This window comes from Sminthopsis crassicaudata, chromosome 2 (assembly GCF_048593235.1).
Source record: "Sminthopsis crassicaudata isolate SCR6 chromosome 2, ASM4859323v1, whole genome shotgun sequence".
Taxonomy (NCBI): domain Eukaryota; kingdom Metazoa; phylum Chordata; class Mammalia; order Dasyuromorphia; family Dasyuridae; genus Sminthopsis; species Sminthopsis crassicaudata.
This window is the reverse complement of record NC_133618.1, coordinates 152,207,804-152,228,948: the sequence shown is the minus strand read 5'-3', so window position 1 is coordinate 152,228,948 and position 21,145 is coordinate 152,207,804. Positions and strand designations below refer to the sequence as shown.

Below are 21,145 nucleotides of genomic sequence, written 5' to 3'. Positions count from 1 at the left end.
TCATATGTAAAAAGAAAAACAATTCATTACTTAGACAATCATGGTCTCACTGGTATTAATCCATTCCTCTACGAGTACAGATCAAAACTTTATCCTGTACTAATTTCTGTACCCATACCTTTCCATGGACCCTCCATGGAAGATCTATCAAAAGTGATGGGTAGTTTTCTCTAGTTCTTACAGTACTTCTTAGATACCAGTGTAGCACTTCGCTTATCCATGTATCAATTCATTCATCAATTCATTGACTCATTCACTCACTCTCCTCAAGCTTTTAAGTGCCTGATGTGTGTCAAACATTCTACTGTGAACTGGGATTACAAAGATAGTTTTTGTCCTCAAATTGCATCCATTCTTTCAAGAGCAAACCTCATGTACTCAACTAGTATCCTTCTATTATCCCTCGCTCTTGTTACACAACTAGCTTACTGCCTTTTATATGCAATTTCTTTCATGTAGGAATTAATCTGTTACCATCAAAATATAAATCATAAAAATAACATCAGAAAAGAGACCTTTTTATGGAAATGATAGAGTATCATGGACTCTTAAAGCCTGGATCCTGGCTGTAACTGTAACTGGGACCTTAAATAAGCCATTTGTAAAAGGAAGAACTTGGACTCCGAATTCTAAGCTTCAGTGTTTTGTATATCACTCAGTAAATATTTAAGTGCCTGCTTAAGCACTGGGGATACAAAAAGAGGCAAAAGACAGCCACTCAAACAGTCAAAGATTTCAAGAAGTTTACAATCCAATGAAAGAGACAATATGCAAACAAATATAGACAAAGGAGGATAAAAGGAAATAGTTAACAGAGAAAAGGCCCTAAAATTAAGAGAAGCTTGGGAAAGACTTCTTGTTGGAAGGTGGGATTTTAGTTGAGTCTCAGAGGAATTGAAGGAGGTCCTTGTTGTCAAAGTGGAGGAGGAAGAACATTTCAGTAAGGGTGGAGAGCCAGAGAAAATGCCCCAAACCAAGAAATCATGTATCTTGTGTGTGGAATAGCCAAGAGGATAGTATCATTTGTTTGAAGTAATACTGTTACTATATATGGTATGGAGGAAGTTGTGGGAAGACTGGAAAGATAGAAGGTGTTAGTTTATGAAGATTTTGCTAATTAGAGCATTTTGTATTGAATTCTAGATGCCATCAGGAGCCACTAGGGAAATCTCTTTGGTAACTAAATGTAGGCTGCATTCCATATTTGTGTCAGGCAAACCTACCAGTAGGCCATTGCAGCAGTTCAGGTACTAGTGATTGAGCCTGAATCAGGGTAGTGGCAAGTGCCAAAAGAAAGAAGAGAATGTGTCCAAAAGATGCTGCAGGAAGATGAACTTGACAGGCCTTAGCAATATTTGGATATGTTGGATGGGAGAGGGAGATAGTGAAGAGTCCAGAATGAATCCTGGTTTGTGAGCCTTAGGACCTGGGAGAATAGTGATGTTCTGTATTATAATAGAGTGGATAGGAGACAGAGTTTAAAAGGAAAAATAACAGTTCCTTTAACATATTTCTTGGTTATCCATTTCAAGATCTTTGGCAAGCATTTGGAGATTCGAGATTAGAGATCAGCACAGAAGTTGGAGCAGGATATGTATAAGAATCATCTGCACAGAGATAGTAATTAAATCCATGGGAGCTGATGAGATCATTTCATGAATTCTATTTCTGCCAAAGTGCATTGATAATATATCTCAGGCTTGCTTTATTTTTAATTTGAAAATTAGTCTTTTGAAAGTTAGTAAGAGCCTATGACATAATAATCTCACATCTCACAACTGCACATAAAACTGTAGTTGCTTATCCAAAACAGCCCATTACAATATTGGTCTTGTGAAAAGGCCAAGGAGATGAAAGATGGAAAAGCATTCCATTAAAGGACATTTCCAGTTCAATCCATTGAGTAGCTAAAAAAAGTTTGGCATGCTGTTACTAGAAAAGAGGCCGGTGTTCACCCTGGAGCTCTTTTATCTAACCTGAATTTCAGCCACTCTGGAAATAGGCAGTAACCAGAATAACAGACAGCACAAATAAGAGAGCACTTCTCTGGGCAACCAGATCTTTTAAATTTCTGACTGGTTATTCGGTAATAACTTGCTAAAGTATAATCTATTGATAATATATCCTTATTTTATCTTAAAACTTTGAATGCCATGGATCATTAGGGAACTTCCTACTCCTTCCTCACACTCTCTCATTTTTTTTATGTAATTAAAACTTCACTCATTAGAAATTTATGGTATATGACTGTCCTTAGCTGAGTTTTTGCAGTTTCTTGGCAGTCCTTATACTCTACACTTTTATTTTCCAAAGCCTTTCTTCTCATCTCAAACTTCTGACTCTTTCCTTTCCCTACCTTTCCTAGAAATTGAACTAATGGCTACTTCACTGAGGCAATATGGGGTATTAAACATGCACACATATTTTACATATATACATACAAACTCACATTCCTATGTCTTAAAAAATCTATCACTCATTATTTCCTCTTCTGAATCAGAAAGGGGAAAAAAAACCTCCTTAATTATATTCTTCAGGATATTGCTCCAGCAAAATATATATATACTATGGTAAACAGACAGTTCTTATTTTACATAAATTGACATTATGCAAATTTAACTGTAGAAAGAATTCTGAAAGAATCTACATTCTTAAAAAATACCTTTATTAACTTTACTATATAGTACTATTCTCTTTCTGTGGTCTTCCCCTATATCTTCTCTCCTCTTCCCTCCCACCCCCTCAAAAAAGGCAGAAGAATGGACATACGCAGATGGGGGAAGGGCGATTGGCTTGAGACATCTGGTGCAGAGAAGAGACTTTTTCCCTGTTGCATCCACCCACCTGCCTGTCCTGCCTTCTGCTGCTGTGTCCCTCCCTTTCTGTGTCCCTGTCTGACGTGTTTGTCCTTTAGGTGTTCTTCCTCTTATTTCTGGTGAGGCCCTGACATGGCTGGCTCCAAGCCCTTACTATGCTCTCTTCCTGCTACTCTAGTCTCTTTGTCCCTATGTCCTTGAACTGTGTGCTGCCCCAAATCTCAGTGAATGGCCCTTTTCTTCCTCCTTTCTTTTCCTTCCCCACTGGAAGAACATCATTTTCTGCTGAACTGTTATGTAAAGTGAGAACTGTCATGTTCAGTCCTTCTTTATCTTTAGCCCCTAGTTATCTGCTAATTTCCCTTGACATCTTACTATATATCTTTGTTCTCTATTTTCCCACCAGATTTCTTGGAAAAAATATTCTGTACCCATTACCTCTAATTGTTACAGACTATTCTCTTCAATCCCTTGAAATCTGGTTTCTCCCTTCACTGCTTTACTTAACTTTCTTTCTTAGAGGTCACTTGATGACCTTCTGAATGCTAAGTACAATAGTCATTTCTCAATTTTCATCTTTCATGACTTATCTGCCTCTTTTTCACTCTCCAATTTATTCTCTTTAATTTCAAGGATATCACAAGATCATTGTGGGAACACAATGGTCCTCATAGTGAATTGAAAATTTTTCCTTATTGACATTCCTGACTCCAACCTACCTTTCTAACCTTATCTCATACTGGTTTTTTTTCATGTGCCCTATAGATGAAAATAAAAAGATTTATAGTCAATTTTCCATAAAAGATTTTGGGAAAGAGAGGGGTAAAAATCACTCAAGTTGAGAAGACATGGAATGGATTGAGAGGCAATGTATTGTAGTTAAGGGCACTGGATTTGGTATCAGGTGATCTGGTTTCAAATTCTGCCTCAGAAACTTGTCAGCCCTTATCATCTAGGTTCTATCACTTAATCTCTTTGGGCCTCTGTTTCATCTGCAAAATGAGCATTAAGGGATTAGGTTCATTAGCCCCTAAGTTCCCCTCCAGCTCTAAATCTATGGTCCTATGCACCAACCAGATTCTTTTCCTTCTGACTTTTTCTGTTTCTCCCCACCCCTCATCCTCATTTCTTCCTTTTTGAAATTCTATACATCATTAAAGGCTTTCATATCACTTCCAAAGCATCTCTAACCCTCATTGTTCTTTCTGCACTCACATGACTATCTTTCTGTTCAGACCCTAACACCTGCCATTTGCCAAGCTTCAGCCTTAGCGTTTACCACCTTCTCTGTTACCTTTCTTAAGCAAAGCAGAAAAATCGTGCAGGTGTACTGAGGGAGGTCCTTTACTAGTTTGTTATATATCTTCAACTGGGACCTCACTGTTGCAAGGCAAGCTTGCTATCCCTCCTTTATTAACTCAGTGTCCTCTCTATAACAGCTCTTCCAAACCTTTTCATCCTGCCTCTTCAAATGCCGTCCTTCCTCCCCCCTTCAGCTGACAATTGTACCTCAGATCTTTTTTCCCTTTAACTTTTTATTAATTTTAAAAATTATTTGAAATTTTTTTGAATTATAAATTCTCTTTGTCCCTCCCACATTTCCCCCACCCATTGAGAAGGTAAGCAACATGATGTTATATGCATGCATCTTGCCTGATATCTCATTGAGGCATATTTGTTGGGAGCTACCACATCTTCCCTCTTCCTCATTCTCTCAATTAGTTGCTTTTGGCCACCGGCTCCTCCTTCATCCCAAATCACATGATGCAGTGGTATTTTTTTTTAATTTTATAATTATAATTTTTTTTGACAGTATATATGCATGAGTAATTTTTTTTAATAACATTATCCCTTGTATTCTTTTTTCCAAATTTTCCCCTCCCTCCCTCTACTCCCTCCCCTAGATGACAGGCAATCCCATACATTTTACATGTATTACAATATAACCTAGATACAATGTATGTGTGTAAATCCAATTTTCTTGCTGCACGTTAAGTATTGGATTCCGAAGGTATAAGTAACCTGGGTAGATAGACAGTAGTGCTAACAATTTACATTCACTTCCCAGTGTTCCTTCTCTGGGTGTACTTGTTTCATGCAGTGGTATTTCTCCTCAGTGCTACTCACCCTTTTACCTGCTCAGTCCACCTCATTCTATCTCTTCTCCAACAGATTTCTCTTTCTGTTGTTCTTACTCTGATTTGTCTTTAATCTCTCCCTTTCTAATGATGCATTTTCTGCTTGCCTATAAACACCCCCAAGTTTTCCTACTCTGAAATACCTTTGATCCTTCCATGGATAAGATGTGCTAGGTAGCACAGTAAAGTTCCAATCCTGGAGGCAAGAGGACCTGAGTTCAAATTCAGTCTCAAACACTTTTTAGCTGTGTGATCCTTAGTTAGGCATGTTGCATAAGCCCCTTATGTCAATTCCTCGACTTGTAATATGGCAAAGGAGAAGGAAATGACAAAGTGCTCCTATATCTCTGCCAAGAAATCCCCGAATGGGGTCATAGACACCACTGAACAACAATTAAACCTTCCATCCCTGCTAACTATTATTCTATAGCTCTTCTCCCAACATAGTTAAATTCTTTGAAAAGCTCATTTGCAATAGTGCCTCCATTTTTTTTTTTTTTCTTCTCACTTTCTTCGTAACCTTTTATCCTTAACTCTTTCCAATCTTACCTTCAGAGTTGCCATTGATTTTAGTTCCAAATCCAGGGACCTTTTGTAGGTTCTCATTTTCCTTGATCTTTCCACAACCTTTGACACTGTTAATCACCCTCTTCTCCTTGATATTCTCTTTCCCAGTTTTTGGGATTCACCTCCTATATATCTGACCACTACTTCTTAGTTTTCTTTGCTGGATTCTTATCCAGCTCATGTCCTTCAGCTGAAAGGGTCCCTCCCTGTCCTGTCTCTTTTCCTTCCATATTTGATTATGCTTCAACCCGTGTGGCTTTAATTCCATTCTTCATGCTGGCAGTTCTTAAATCTGTATATCCTGCCCCAGTCTCTCAGCTGGCTTCGAACTGCCTTTCAGACATCTCAAACTGGACATTCAACAGATCTCTTAAACATGTTCGGACCCAACTCATTATCATTACCCCAAACTTCTCCTCCCCCTCCCCCCCTTCTCTATTATTGTTGATTCCAGCACTGTTCTTCCAGCATCTCACCCGGGATTCTTCACTCTATTTCACTCCTTATGTACAAGCTGTTGATAAGGTCTGTTGATTTCATCTTGGAAAAATCTCTCAAATATGCCTCCATTTCTCCTGTGACATTGCTGTCCCTCCAGTACTGGCCTTAACCTCTTCATCCCTATTGCAAATGGCCTGATGACGCGTCTGCCTCAGGTTTTACCCTTCTCTATTCAGCCCTAAAGGCATTTTCCTAAAGCACAGTTTGAAAATGCCAGATCTTCCTTTTCCCTCACCCCAGAATTCCCTGTCAGCTTCAGATGTGGCATTCAAAGTCCTTTATAACCCAGCCCCCTTTGCCCCCTTTTGCAGTCTATCCACACCTCTGACTCTCTGACCCATTGTTATCACTCCAATGTCACCAGCTTTCTGGCCGTCCTATGAACGGACCCTTCATCTCATGCCTGGAATCTTCTCCCTTCTCAGCTCTGCTAATGATTTCCCTGACTAAATAAAATCCCATCTTTACAGATTTTTTCCAAATTCCTCTTAATTCTGGTGCTTTCTTTCTGTTAATTATTTCCTACTTACCCTGTATATACCTTACTCCGTGTGTGTGTGTGTGTGTGTGTGTGTGTGTGTGTGTTTGGGTCCCCCATTAGGTTATGAGCTTCTGGAAGGCAGGGATTGTCTTTTGCCTTTTTTGTATTCCCAGTGCTTAGTTCAATACGTGGTACATTAGTAATTTACTTAATAAATATTCATTAATTAATTGATTTGGATCATTGAAATAGTCTCCAGATTTAAACTCCTAGCTTTTATTCCATTTTCTTTCCAAACCGTTCTTCACACTTATCACAAGTACTATTTTTTCAGTGTAATCTTCTCTTTTGGATCTTATTCCTTCTTTCCTCTTAAATCTCATACTGTTGCTTTTAGTAATTAAGACTTATAGCTTTTTGGTATAAGAATTAAAATAAATACAATTTTCTTTCTATTTCCCCAGCGCATTTATTATCTTTCACTGGAATTCTACATGGGTCGGACTCTACAGAATACAATGGTGAATCTGGGTCTCCAAAATGCTTGTGATGAAGCTATTTATCAGGTATGTTATTTTTAGAGCAATCGTCCTCAGTAACATACATCTAGGTACTTTTAGAAATGTGAAAATACCTAAACCAAATATTGTTTGGATCATAAAAAAGAAGAGAAATGAAGGTGGAGTGAGGCACAAATATAGGATTCTTTTTCTTATGGTAAAATGGGGATTTGGGTGGCCAAGATAATGAGTTGGATTGGTCTAGGAAAAAGACAGGTTTATAGACTTCTAAAATTTTTTTTTATACTTAAGTAGACATTGGCAATCACTGGATCTCTAGGCAGAGTTTTGAACTAAGAAAAGTTCCTGTCATCCTTCTCTCTCAAATATTTATATCTTACTACATATCTATTATATTTATTTGCTTTATTTTAGTACATTTATATTTCCTACTGTATAATAAAGAATAAATAAGAAAAAAATTCCTAAAATTTATCAGAAAATTGTTGAATGCAATATTCCACACTCCATCCTCTATCAAAGAAGGGTATGAATACAGTGTCTCTAAAAACCACCTTCTGTACCTGCCTTTTTTCTTCTGCTCCATATATATCAAGGATGGCAGTGATGACAATATATTCTAATATAAGGCATATTGAATATAAATAATATAGATTATCTTGACTTCTGACCATTCTTAGGTTCACACCCCACCCAGATTTTTGCTATAGCTTCTAAATGTTTTCTTCCTCTTCCCAGCCTATATGAAACCTTTTCTTGAAGGATTGAGAGGTGTTAGGAATTAGGAATAACTCTCTTAGGGATCGTTTAAATGATAAATAAGCCTCACTTGAGTTTTATTTTTTTTAAAGCTCCCAGTTGAATCCTATTTGGTAACATGGGGGGGGGGGGGGAAGGGGAGAGAGAGACAGAGTATCTTCCTGTTCTCCTTTTTTATAGTATTAATAAAATTCAGTATTGTTCTTGAACAAAGCTCTTTCTTCACTGTAACTCATTAAAACAAATAATTTATCCATGATTATAAAACTTTTGGAATTCAGGTTTTCTCTGACCTCAAATCCTTTGCTTTATCTGCCATAATTCTTTCCAACTGTGAAAAGTCTGCAATTTCCCCCTTTCCCCCCCCCCCCAACACACACCTCTGCCCAGTTGTGCCATATCTCCTTTCTTCATTCCCTCCCTTCCCTTCCCCGATATCTGGATATATATCTGTATACCCCAGCGCACTCCAAACTCCAGCCAGCAAAGAGATTTTCCCAAAATGCACATCTGATTATGTCACTCTACTCATTAAGTTCCAGAGGCTTCCTTTTTTCTAGGAGTAAATACAGAATGATCTGTTGGTCATTCAGAGTGCTTCATAACCTAGTTTCCTCCTAACTTTCAGTTCCCTACACTTTATACCTTAATCTTTGACATTCAACATAGTGAACCCAGCCTCCTGTCTGTTCCACAAACAAAACACTCTTGTCTCTTCTCTTTGTCTTCCATGCCTGGAATGCTCTCCTTTTACTGATCTCCCTGGCTTATTCCAGTGCCTTCCCTCTATTAAGTATTTCCTATTTATCCTGCATATAGTTTACCTTGTGTATATTTGTTTGCATGTTATCTTACTTGAGCACACTTATGTTCCCAGCACTGAAGCATCTTATCTAACACATAGTAGATATTTGATAAATGTTTATTGAATTAAATTGAATTGATATGGTAGAAAAAGTACTATGGCCCAGCTTGACAAAGTTAGCAACCTTCAGCATATTGCTTCACTTCTCTATCTTGTTCCTTTATTTGTAAAAATGTGTGTAATCATCTTTGCATTGCCTATTTTACCATGTTGTAAGGATCAAATGAGATAATGCTTGTAATAGTGTGCTTTATAAGGAATCATAAGGCCATGTATAGTTTTGTCAGTGAACAGTAACAGATCTACTTGTGTTCTACAATTCAATCTTGCTTTAATTCTTGCTTACACACTATTTTTGTTGTTCTATTTTTAAAATTTAACTGATTCTTTCATATTCTAGCCTAACACTAATTGACTGTATCCAGACAATTTATATGAAAAATGTGAAGCAGATAAATCTTACCTTTATTTTCATTTCTGAAAATGCTATAAGTTAATCATAAATGTATTTTTCTATTTAAAATCTCATTAGCCTTCTGAATCATACTAGATTTTTACCATATCTTGCCTTAAAACATTGTCATTGCTTCCCATAACATAGCAGCCTCTAAGCAGAGGCTGCCTTTCTTGTTATCTGTATTTCCATCATCAGATTTTTTTTTTTTTTTTACTTAAGTGATCTCTTCCCAACTTTACAAACATTTTAAAGCATTTGTTATATGCTAAATACTTTGTCATAAATGCATACAATCCTTGCCCTCATGAAGTATTTGGGTCCAGTTAGGGAGGATATTATTCTCTTCCTGAGCCACTTAACCAATTTTTACTTCCTTTTTCTTAGTCTGACTTTGGTAAAAACCCTGCAAATTTTAAGATTGAAAGATCTGATAACTTGGTCACAGGAGTCAATATAAAGCATTTCAAGAAATTAGTTACTGGGGCAGCTAGGTGGCGCAGTGGATAGAGCACCAGCCTTGAACTTGAATTCAGGAGGACCTGAGTTCAAATCTGGTCTCAGACACTTCCTAACTGTGTGACCCTGGGCAAGTCACTTAACTCCAGCCTCAAAAAAAAAAAAAAAAAAAAAAAGAAATTAAAGTTACTTAAAGTTATATTCAATTTAACAAGCATTTACACAGAGTACTTTATAAGCTTGGGACTGGAAGTGCAAGAAACATTGACCCTTGAGAAATTTTTGTTGAATTGAGGGATTAAAAAAAAATGCATATGGATAATTGAGGAGAAAGAGAATACTAAAAGCCAGAAGTATCATGGGAAGTTTTTAGTTGATATCTGGGCTAAGGATTCTAAAAGGTAGAGTAAGGAAGAAATTATTCCAAGCATAGCCTGTCCAAATGCCTGAGACTAAATGCCAAATTTGGGGAGCAGCAGTATGTAGACCAGTTTGGCAAGAATGGAGAATTTGAGAAGAATAATTCTGGAAAGATATCTTGGTTTCTGGGGAGATTGCAGAATAGAGGGACTAGAACTATGAATACCAAGTAGGCGATTATAGAAAGAACAGAAGCATTAATACCAAACTGAGGGCTATCACTATAGCCTTAGTAAGAGGTGATGAGGGTCTGAACTAGAGTAGGGTCCAATGAACAAGAGATAAGTGCTAGCTATATGCTGACTTTGAGACTTAACAGTTGATTGGTAATAAAGGCCTTGTAAAAGGAGAAAGTGGCTTATTATAAGTTTAATGAATTGTAAAATATTGTAGATTTAGTAGTAATTTATATTTACAAAGTATTTAAACGTATGTTAAATGCTTTACTTGTACTATCATTTTTATCCTTCCAATAATTATTTAAGGCAGGTGCTATTATTTTCATAGATGAGAAAACAGACTCTTGGAGATTGTATCTTGCCCTTGATTACAAAACTACTAAATCTCTAAAGGGGGGGATTTGAATCAGGCCTTTCTCTCTGCCTTTCTATGCTCTATGCATCATGCTGTTTTTCATTTGTTGAGAACAGGATTAAGAGGGAAGTCCTGGGAAACTTTGGAGGTAACTTTTGTTTTTGAGGTTTATTATTAGCATTTTGTGGATTTTAAAAATAGGATGAACATTCATTTGTTACTTCTGCTTTTGCAAGATAGTTTTCGCTTGCTTGATTTTTTTTTTTTCCCTTCCTCCCCCTCTCCAGGATGTGTTTTTTTTTTTAATAAGTTACTGCCTTTTGCTTTTTATAAAACTGACCTACTTTGTATTCTTCATACAAAATAGTACATCTCCTCTTTTCAGTCCCTTTGTCTGGAATGTGCTAAAGGGAAGCTGAACTTGAGTAATTGTAATAATCAATCTTAGTCCCAGAGAATAGACAGCCTGAAAACAAAAGGCTTGTTGGACTGAAAAAAAGAAATACTGTCTCTAAAACATGACCAACCATAAACTTGAGCAAATGGTAACTTTGTAATTTGGAACTTTGGTATTTTATCTTTGGTATAGGCAAGATACTGTGTTTCCCCAATAATAAGACACTGTCTTATTATATTTTTTTTGGACAGAAAAACACCAGAGGGCTTATTTTAGGGGAGGGCTTATTTAAATGAACATTGACAGCAATTTTAATAAACAGATAAATGTGAACAAAAAAAATGTATCTTTATTCATTAATCATGTCATCTTCTTCAACAACATCGTCATAAGTGTCCATACCCTAAATTCCATCCTGGATGTCTTGCGTCTCCATTTCCTTCAGAAGAAGTGGACCCAATCTGTCATGTCCAGCAATATCACTGCTGCAGCTCTGATTGGATGCAACTCGGAGGGCGGCTTGCAATCTCAATAGGGCTTATTTTCGGGGCGGGGGGGAGGGCTTATTTTAGAGGAATCTTACACAGTAAGGGGAGGGCTTATTTTCGGGATAGGTTTTATTATTGGGGAAACACGGTATAATACCTGAGATCATATGAAATAGTAAAGATAAAAGTGCTTGGAGCTTATTGACTTTTTTTATTAAACAAAAGTATCAACGCAGTATGGACCAGCACTCTGCATTTTAATACAAGAAACTAAAGAATCTGAGCTGCTTTGTTTTAAAATAATGTTTTGTTGTATTATAAATGGCTTAACCTGCCAATGATTTTCTTTATTAATGCATGTCTGATTTCAGTTCTCATGGTATTTGGAAATGCCTATGGAAACTCTATGGTGTCTATTTTTGAAATTAAGATGGAGTATTTACAAGTCAAAACAAAGACTAGGATATGTTGGCTTTTTCAGTCCAAATTAATTGGCATTAATTATCTTTTCCTTTTTTTGATTATATATTAAATTTAACTTTATCTTTATTTTTAGTTGGGATTAGACTTGGAAGAACTTGAGGAAATAGAAGAAGATGCAGGTCTTGGTAATGGAGGATTGGGAAGACTGGCAGGTAATTATAAATTTTTGTGGTTTAGGGGACAGCTAGGTGGCTCAGTGGACAGAGCACCAGCCTTGTATTCAGGAGTACCCGAGTGCAAATGTGGTCTCAGACACTTAACATTTCCTAGCAATGTGACCCTGGGCAAGTCACTTAACCCCAGCCTCAGGGGAAAAAAAAAATTTGTGGCTTATCTCATTTTATAACCATTCATATGTTTGGTTTTTTATTATAAATATTATGCATTGAGCACTTTATTTGACATATTTTAAGTTTAAACTATTTTTGACACTATGAATACTAATGAAAAATTTATCGAAATGATTCAAAGATAACCACTTATATTTACAGGAAAAAAATTAATCATTTACATGTTAACTTGGCCTAGAAATTCACAGAGGCTTTTAGGGAAGAAGAGATGGTCAGAATTTTCTGATAACTTATTTTATCATTTAGACAGAAATGCTTTCTAAAAAAGATGTGTAGCAAATTGGTAGCCATACTCAATGAAACGAAAAATAGCTCACACAAAACTTAAATTTTAGAAGCCAAGTTTATGAAAGGATATTTGGAAACACAAATAGAATTTAGATGGTAAGTTTAAGCACATTGTAGCTTGTTTTCTCATTTCCATATTTGAGTAGTGTTTTCTGCAGGTGAGTGTATAAAGTGGTTAAGCACAATGTGTGGACCCAATTCCAAGGATGACAATAACTTCTAGCTTTCATTTTACATATAGAAAAAGTTCTATTTCTGATAGACGACAGCTGCTGCATAGCTTCTTTCTCCTCAGGGATTCTTGGAGAGCAATTGGTGGAGAGACAAGTTTTTTATATGTTTGGATCTTTTACAATTATAATTGTCTGAATGGGCAAAAGATGAAAAGGAAGTGGCATCTAAGGTCTTCACTGACTAATCATGCCAATTTATTATTTGCTATATAAAGATGAGGGCCCTGCTTTTATGGCCCTGGATTGTTGTCTGAAAGACTTTTTTTTATCTATACAATTACAGTCAGGAGTAGGGCAAGAAAAACAGTAAGAAACAAAGATTCCAGGGGCAGCAGATAGTACAGTGAATAGAGCACCAGCTCTGAAGTCAGGAGACCTGAGTTCAAAATTGACCTCAGACACTTAATACTTCCTGGCTCTGTGACCCTGGGCAAGTCACTTAACCCCAATTGCCTCAGGGAAAAAAAAATTAAATTAGTCGATGACCTAAATTTCTTTATATAACTATCTTAAACTAGTGTTCAGACATTAAAGTATACTTATATGTGGCATAAACAGATTCACTTTATTCATTGCCTTTGTTAGTATTTTATATATAGAATTTTCTTATATCTGTGAAATAGATCAGGAAGCAAAAGTTTGTTCTATACAGATATTGTTTATCCATGGGTTCACTTCTAGAACCTGTTACCTTAATTCTCAGCAGTAGTTATAATCTTTTTTCCTTTTTTCTGGTCTGACCTATTTCTGAGCTAAGAAGACATTAATCCTTTTTTTGTTTTTTTATTTTGTTTTTTTTAGCTTCTTTTGTATTTGGCCAATTGAATTTTTAAATGAGTTGTTTTGTTCAGTGGATTTTTTTTTTCCATTTCACAAATTCTCTGTTTTTCAAGTTTTCTTTTCCATTTTGTCAAATCTATTTTGTAAGGAGGTATGTGCTTTTTCCATTTCACTAAATCTATTTTGTAAGGAATTATCTTCAGATAATTTCTGTGTTTCAAAAGTCAGTAATCCTTAGAATGTTGCTACATCTCCCTACCAAGAAGATTTTTGGGAAGAGAATGAAATAACAGCCTTCACAATTCCATTTAGCCATTTGGTTCATTATCATCCGATTTTAGTGTTCTTGGCTTTCATGCCAATTGGTTCTTTTCATACCAGTTTTTAACCTCGTTTAACCATTGTCATAGCATGAAATAGTAACTTATACTAGATCTATGTTAGGCCAACACTTCTGGGTTCAGATACTTAAAGCATTTTTTGGCAAAATGACTGGCAGAGTTAGGCAATGTATTGAATGAAGAAATTGAGTAAGTTGTCATGGGATACCATGGCTTTCCTTCTAAGGATGCTGCTTTCTTTCAATACTGTTATCATTTGAGATGGAATGCTTACAAGTTTTTCTCATTTTTTAATATTTAATGTGGCTTTTCTAGTTTAAGAAAATAAAGCTATATTACAAGGTATAATGTGATGTGATTTCAGTTTTGTACTTTAATACTTATAAGTGTATCTAAATATGCAAGAATATATACACATTTTCTTTTGTAGTGAAATGAGGAAGGACTCATTGTACTTTTAAAAGTGCCACCTTTTACAAGGGTTCCCTCAGTTTTTCCCTTCTGTAAAGAGTCCAAAAATTGCCTTTCAAATTAATATGTACTTCAGTACATTAATAAATCTCTGATTTTACTTGTATGTTCTTTCAGTTTAGATAATTGCTATCGGGGGCAGCTAGGTGGCGCAGTGGATAGAGCACCAGCCCTGAATTCAGGAGTTCAAATCTGGTCTCAGACACTTAACACTTCCTAGCTGTGTGACCCCTAGCCTCAGGGTGGGAAAAAAAATAGATAACTGCTATCCTCACCATTTCATTCTGTATGTCTTTTTCTTTAATTCTTGATCTTGTCCAATTCTGAGATTCTGTTATTTTCTTATATTCCCCATAGAAAATCCATTCAATAGATTAAAATTCTTCCTCTGATTCTTAAAATCTCTTACTTTGAAGACAGCTCTTGGATTTCCTGTTATCTCTTGTGTATATATATATACATATATATATATATATATATATATATATATATATATATAAACATAGAATTTTCTGGTAATACATGAGGTTGATTATTTAATCACTTACCACTTGCAAAATTGTCATTGTTGGTGGCTCCACAGTTTGCATATACCTACTGTGTATTTTATTTTGATTCACTTGCAATTGAACTTCTTTTGAGATTGTGGTATTCTATTATTTGCAGCCATGCAGCATCACTAGGAGTCCATTCAAATTAAAGTGGTAGGCTTTTATGACATTGATCACTATTGGATTATTATATGTCATCCCACTTATTTTCCTCTTTCTAATCAGTTCTGGATCTAGGTTTATTGCCTTTGGGTAGTACCTAAAATGCTATCTGTTGTCTACTTGAATGCATTGCCTAAGTTGTCCATGTATTAATCAGCAATTTTGGGACATGATTGTTCAACTGGTTGCGAATTCACCCACTTCTGTTCTAAATAGTTAAGCTCACATTTTCTCCATCTCAGTCATATCATGAAAGACCATCACATGCCTTTGTGAAATCAAGGTTTCTTAGGGTAGAAAATTCAGAGATCATATCATTTAGAATTTGAAGAGTTAAAAATTCTATAAACTGTAATTTACACTATAAAGCCTAATGATGCTAATATTCATCCATTCAGCAAAAAAAGACCTTCCATCCCTAAATCTAGAGAAAGTTGATTTGGATTTTGCTTTTCACCGATAGAAGGCTAAAAGTCTTTTAGACTCTGAAGCTAAGCTAAGCCTAATGTAATTCAATAACATTTGTTCCAAAATATATATAGATATAAATATTTTTTAGTCCCTAAATTGTTCATCTTCCTCTTGTGTGGCAGTAGAACAAAGGCTATAATTTAGTTTCTGTAGGTATTTCTAAATTGATAATGATTTTTTTTGTTTTACATTTTTAGCTTGTTTCCTGGATTCAATGGCTACATTGGGACTGGCAGCCTATGGTTATGGAATCCGTTACGAATTTGGCATTTTTAACCAGAAAATTATCAATGGTTGGCAGGTATGTTGATAAATGGGAAATATTTAGTTTATCTTTATCTTATTCCTTTACTATTGAAGATCTTCTGTATGAGAAAGAAATTTCCCAATCTGGCTTCTAATATATTTCACCTTTTTCTTAGAATGATTACAGACCAATTAAATTAAACACAGGAATCTAGGGTAAAGTAGAATTGGTATCAAATACCTGAATTACATTTTTTTCTATTATTGTTACATGCTGTTGTTACCATTAGAAACTAATAATGATCACACTTAAACTTTTTTAATTGTTTATTCCCAGTTGTTATTAGAATCTGTGTTGAAGACCAGGTAGTTTGGTTAGGGATCACAAATGGATCATACTATTGATGCCTAACTAGAAGTAATGGTATGGAACTATGGGAATATATTTTGAATACAATATTTTTGAGAATACTATTTAAGAGATTGAGAATTGAGAATATTTTGAGAATAGTATTTTAACAGGCATGCATACCAGCTAGGTCAGTAAGGTGAGAAAGAGATGAGTAAATTGTAGCCACTTTGCTGGGAAAATAGACTTAGATGCCTTTCATACCCATGTATAAAATTATCACCATTGACTTGGTGTAGTTTTCCATTGTCTTCCTGGGATTTTGTTTTTAACAATTCTGTACATGTTGAAACTCACTGGTACTATGAGTTCCTGACCATTTTTTCTTCACAATCATTTCCAAGATTATAAAGAGAAACATGTTCTTTGGTCAGCTTCCATGTGCATGAGTATCATTGGGTATTCTTATTCTCTTACTTCAGAGTATAAACCTTTGTGTTTTATCTGATCTTGAATCCACTTAATATCTTAACTATAGGAGAAACAGGACTTCTAATTATTTCTCCTTTTTTGTCCCTATTCTGTAAATGATTTTTCTCATTGTAGGTTTTCCCTCCACTGACAAATTGCAACCCCTCTATAACTTTATTATACCTTTAGATAGTGAGTTTCTTAAGAACATGGACTATTTTTTACCTTTCTTTGTATCCCCAGTGCTTAGCACAGTATTTAGCATATGGTAAATAATTAATTAATCCTACTTGACTAACTCCAACTTCACAGAGTGTCTTTAAGGGTAGCTATAAATATGCATCACCCCAGAACCATGTCTTATCCACTTCTTCTGAACTCAGGTCCCTGACAACAGCAGAATTATTAATTGTTAAATTCCATCACTAGACTTGTACTCAAAAAAACTTTCTAGTTTCTTAGCGCTGGTAAGTATAACCTTGACAACTTAGAGTGGCCTTTATATCCAGAGGAGGTATTGAATAGAATTTTAATTTCAATACACAAATATTATATAATTTTAACTGCGTGTGTGTGTGTGTGTGTGTGTGTGAGAAAAAAAAGATTCACACAGAATAAAAAGTTGGAGCAAAACATTGTTTCAAACAAATTCAGAAAAGGAAGAATAGCAATCTTGTCAGAAAAGAAAACAGCAAAAATAACTGTTAAGAGAGTTAGCGGGAAAGCCACATATTTAAGGGAACTTCAGATAGTAAAATGAGACTGATATTTAATATGTATATACCAAATACATTTTGCCTCTTTCAAAATTAAGACAAATCTAACCAAAAAGAACTGAATAGACATACATACTTACATACATATATACATATATATATATAAAACACTTTTACAAAAAAACTGATTGTATGCCAAGACATAAGTTCATAAAAATACATAAAATAAGAAGTATTAAAGCTTTATTTATAATAATGAGAGAAATGATGGTCATTAAAGGGCCTTTGAAGAAAAGAGTAAATAAATAACAAAAACAAAAAAAAAAACATAGTAAGTATGTAAACCTAAGATGAAACCTCTATGAAGCTAATAAACTTGATATAAGAATGTAAATTTTAAAAATAAAAACTTGAAATAAAATTAGATTTTAAAATAATTTTGTTTAATAACAATAATAAACAATAGGTATCATTAGATAATCTGATGTTTTTAAAATAGCCAATGTCAAAAAAGAAAAATTGCAACAAATGAAAAATAAATAAAGGAATTTCAAGCTTGATACTTATAAGCTTGATATTTATACACTAAATTATGGAATAAGAGCCATTTCTCAATTTTATCTCTTTTTTTGTTTTTTTTTGGGGGGGGGTTAATTTTAAAATTTTTTTCCATTTCTCAATTTAAAAAAAATGTCAAAAGCAATAAACAGGCATTTCTCAAAAGAATGTCATACTGTCAATATCCATATGAAAAAATGCTCTAAATCACTAATAGGAGAAATGCAAAATAAAACAACCATCAAAGTTTGAGACATATCAGATGGTCAAAGGTAACTGAAAATAATTATAATTGTGGGAGAAACTGAGTCTGTCAGTTGATCTAACCATTTTAGAAAACAATTTAGAACTAGATCCCAAAAGTCACTAAACAGCATACCTTTCTTTTTACCCAGTGACTCCGCTGTTAGATTTATACCCTAAAGAGATCAGAGAAAAGGACTCATATACAAAAATATTAGTAACACTTTTTCTTTTTTTTTAATAGTAAATAAAACAAAATTGGTAGTCTTAATTGGGAAATGGATAAACAAATTGTGGTATGTGGCTGTTATGGAATATTATTTTGCTAAGAAAAGATGAAAGGGAGAGAGTTTTCTGGGAAGATAGAGTAGGTCAGAAAATTCCAAACTTACCAGATTCCCCCCACAAATGGAGAAAGAATAGTTCCTCAGGGTGAATGTGGAGAGGTAAAAAAGTAAGCAAGGGTTAGGGCAGAACAGAGGCCCTCCTCAGACAACAGAATACCAGGATGGAGGTATGACTTCTGTGAAGTGTTAACACCTTCAGGTTACAACAAGTGGCTACCCCTCAGACTAGGTGGTCTAGGAAGTAGTCCCAGCCCCAGCCCTAGCCCTGGGAGTTTTTACCTCCCAGACATGGGGAAGACTGAGAGCAGTTCTGCTTATAAGGAATGCCAGGCCTAACTGTGTGTGTGTAGGCTTTGTCAATGCAGAAGCAGCGAGGCAAGGAGGTGGCTGTGAGCACTTAAAGGAGGGCAGAGCTCTTAGTTTCAGTCCATACCAGGGGGTAAAACTGAAGGAGGGGCCAAAGGCACCATAAATTAAAATTTGAGGTGAGTACACTGCCAATCTATTGCCAATAAACAAATAAGCAGGTGAAGGAAAAAGTTGGGAAGAGAGAAGTCTCTTTTTGTCTTCAAAGGAAGATACAGAATCAGAAAAACAAAAAAATAAGTTTCTCCTACTCCAGAGAGTAACATCAAACACCTGTCCCCAAAATTCATAGAAAAACTAAAAAGATTTCAAGAATCAAATGAAATAGTTGAAGAAAAATAAAAATAATTCAAGAAAAACAAGACAATTATGAAAAGAAAGTCAATCAGCTGGAAACGAAGAACCAGAATTGGGCTAGGGGAAGCCAGAAAGTTATGAGACCAAGTAGTAGTAAAATGCAAAAATAGAACATGAAAACATGAAATATCTCATTAAAAAAAAAATAAAACTTTAGATTCTTTAGTTATCACCAACATATCTTGATTTTGGGGGTATATATCAATGCCCCAGGGATGATACAAAGCATACAATAAATATTATTCTAGTTTTAGAGGAGGAAAATGATTGCTCAGTAATTTTTTTTCTTTTAGGTTGAAGAAGCTGATGATTGGCTACGTTATGGCAACCCTTGGGAAAAGGCTCGCCCTGAATATATGCTTCCCGTGCATTTCTATGGCCGAGTGGAACATACTGCAGATGGCGTGAAGTGGTTGGATACTCAGGTATTACAACCTCCTAGGAAAAAAAGTAGGATCAGAAAAAACAGAATGAAATAAATCAGATATGAAGATGTAGTTATATAGCTTTATTGTAGCATAGTCCTGTGTGCTCCATGAGGTCTGTTGCAGCCATGTAGGGATTAGTTCAAAGCATCAAAGCATAGATAAAACATTCTTTTTTTTCCTGTAACTCAGACATTTTCAGTTAGAAGAAAATGGTTAGTCTTTCAACATGCAAAGGAAGCCCCTCTTTATAGTTCATTAGGGGCTGAATGCTAGCAATGAAGTAGCAGTTATATGTATTATCTTGTTTATCGTTGGAGTTTGTGGATAAAATGATATTTTTTGACAGAAATATAAGGTTCATCTTAAATTGGGGTATCAAGTGGGAAGAAAATTAATTGATGTAGATGTCAGATTTCCAGTGGAACAGTCCTTAAGAAGCTGCCCAGCTGGACAATGTAATGAACCTTAAATTCTTCTCCTTTCCATAGCTTCCACTTCATGACAGAGCATCCAGATATTTATTTCATTCTTTGAGGAAAGGTTGAAAATTAGATCAGGTCTGCTAGGACCTCAGCACAAAATACTTATTGAGAGATTCATGTATAACATGGGGGTGCTGTGGTTGTTGAATATCTACTTCATCTTAATTAAGGGGGAGGCATTGCTGTATGCAGTGAGTTCAGTGTTAAAAAGCTGGAAGTACCTTGGATTTGTGGTTTTAAAAAAAACAAACAGGCTCTGGACTTAGCTCTGTTATTTGTTAATGGTATGAAACTGGGCAGAGCTGCCTTACCTCCCTAAGTAGTACATAGTTCTACCTCACAGGATTATGGTGAGGTTACAAATCTACATAAATGTTAGTTTTATCATAAATGATTACATGTCAACATACTTGACCTCTCAGTGATGCAATGTCTTCAACTATTAAATAATATCTATTCTTCATTTACTTCATTGGAAGTTTTCAGAAATTTTGACTAATCTTGCTGGCAGTCTTTTAAAAAATTAGTTGTAAATATTTATTAAATGTATTTATGTAAAATTTTTAAAATTTAAAAAATTTAAAAATTAGTTTTATTTATGTTATTTGTTTTCATATCACAGTTCTTTTTTTGTGTTTTCTTGTCATTTTCCGTCTCCATTAAATAAAAGCAGCAATTTTCCAGAGCATCAAGATTATAAAAAGTCATTAATGAAGTGAATTTTTTAGTTGTCCTTGCTTTAAACTTAATAAAATGAAAGACAAAGAATGACTTCTGCTTTACAGGTGGTGCTTGCAATGCCTTATGATACTCCAGTGCCAGGATACAAAAATAACACTGTTAACACAATGAGGTTGTGGTCTGCTAAGGCACCCAATGATTTCAATCTTCAGGAATGTGAGTATCATATTATTGTAATCATATTTCACCAATAATTAACTATCTTTTTCTTTCTCCTTTTGACTTGAGACATAAGCAGTGATTGGGCTCCTTTTTTTTAAAGCGTTTATTATTTTGTTCCTAAAATTCCTTTACTGTTTTTTAAAAAATAT

The 21,145-nt window shown here is 35.1% G+C and overlaps 1 protein-coding gene across 1 annotated transcript in view; it reads left to right on the top strand.

The window, feature by feature from the left end:
- Positions 1-21,145, top strand: part of PYGB (glycogen phosphorylase B) — a 67,293-nt gene that overhangs the window by 7,319 nt on the left and 38,829 nt on the right. The window contains exons 2-6 of the mRNA XM_074287701.1: positions 6,968-7,069; positions 11,957-12,035; positions 15,728-15,831; positions 19,477-19,608; positions 20,879-20,990. Coding sequence (XP_074143802.1) covers positions 6,968-7,069; positions 11,957-12,035; positions 15,728-15,831; positions 19,477-19,608; positions 20,879-20,990 — 529 coding nt within the window. The remainder of the gene's footprint in view (positions 1-6,967; positions 7,070-11,956; positions 12,036-15,727; positions 15,832-19,476; positions 19,609-20,878; positions 20,991-21,145) is intronic.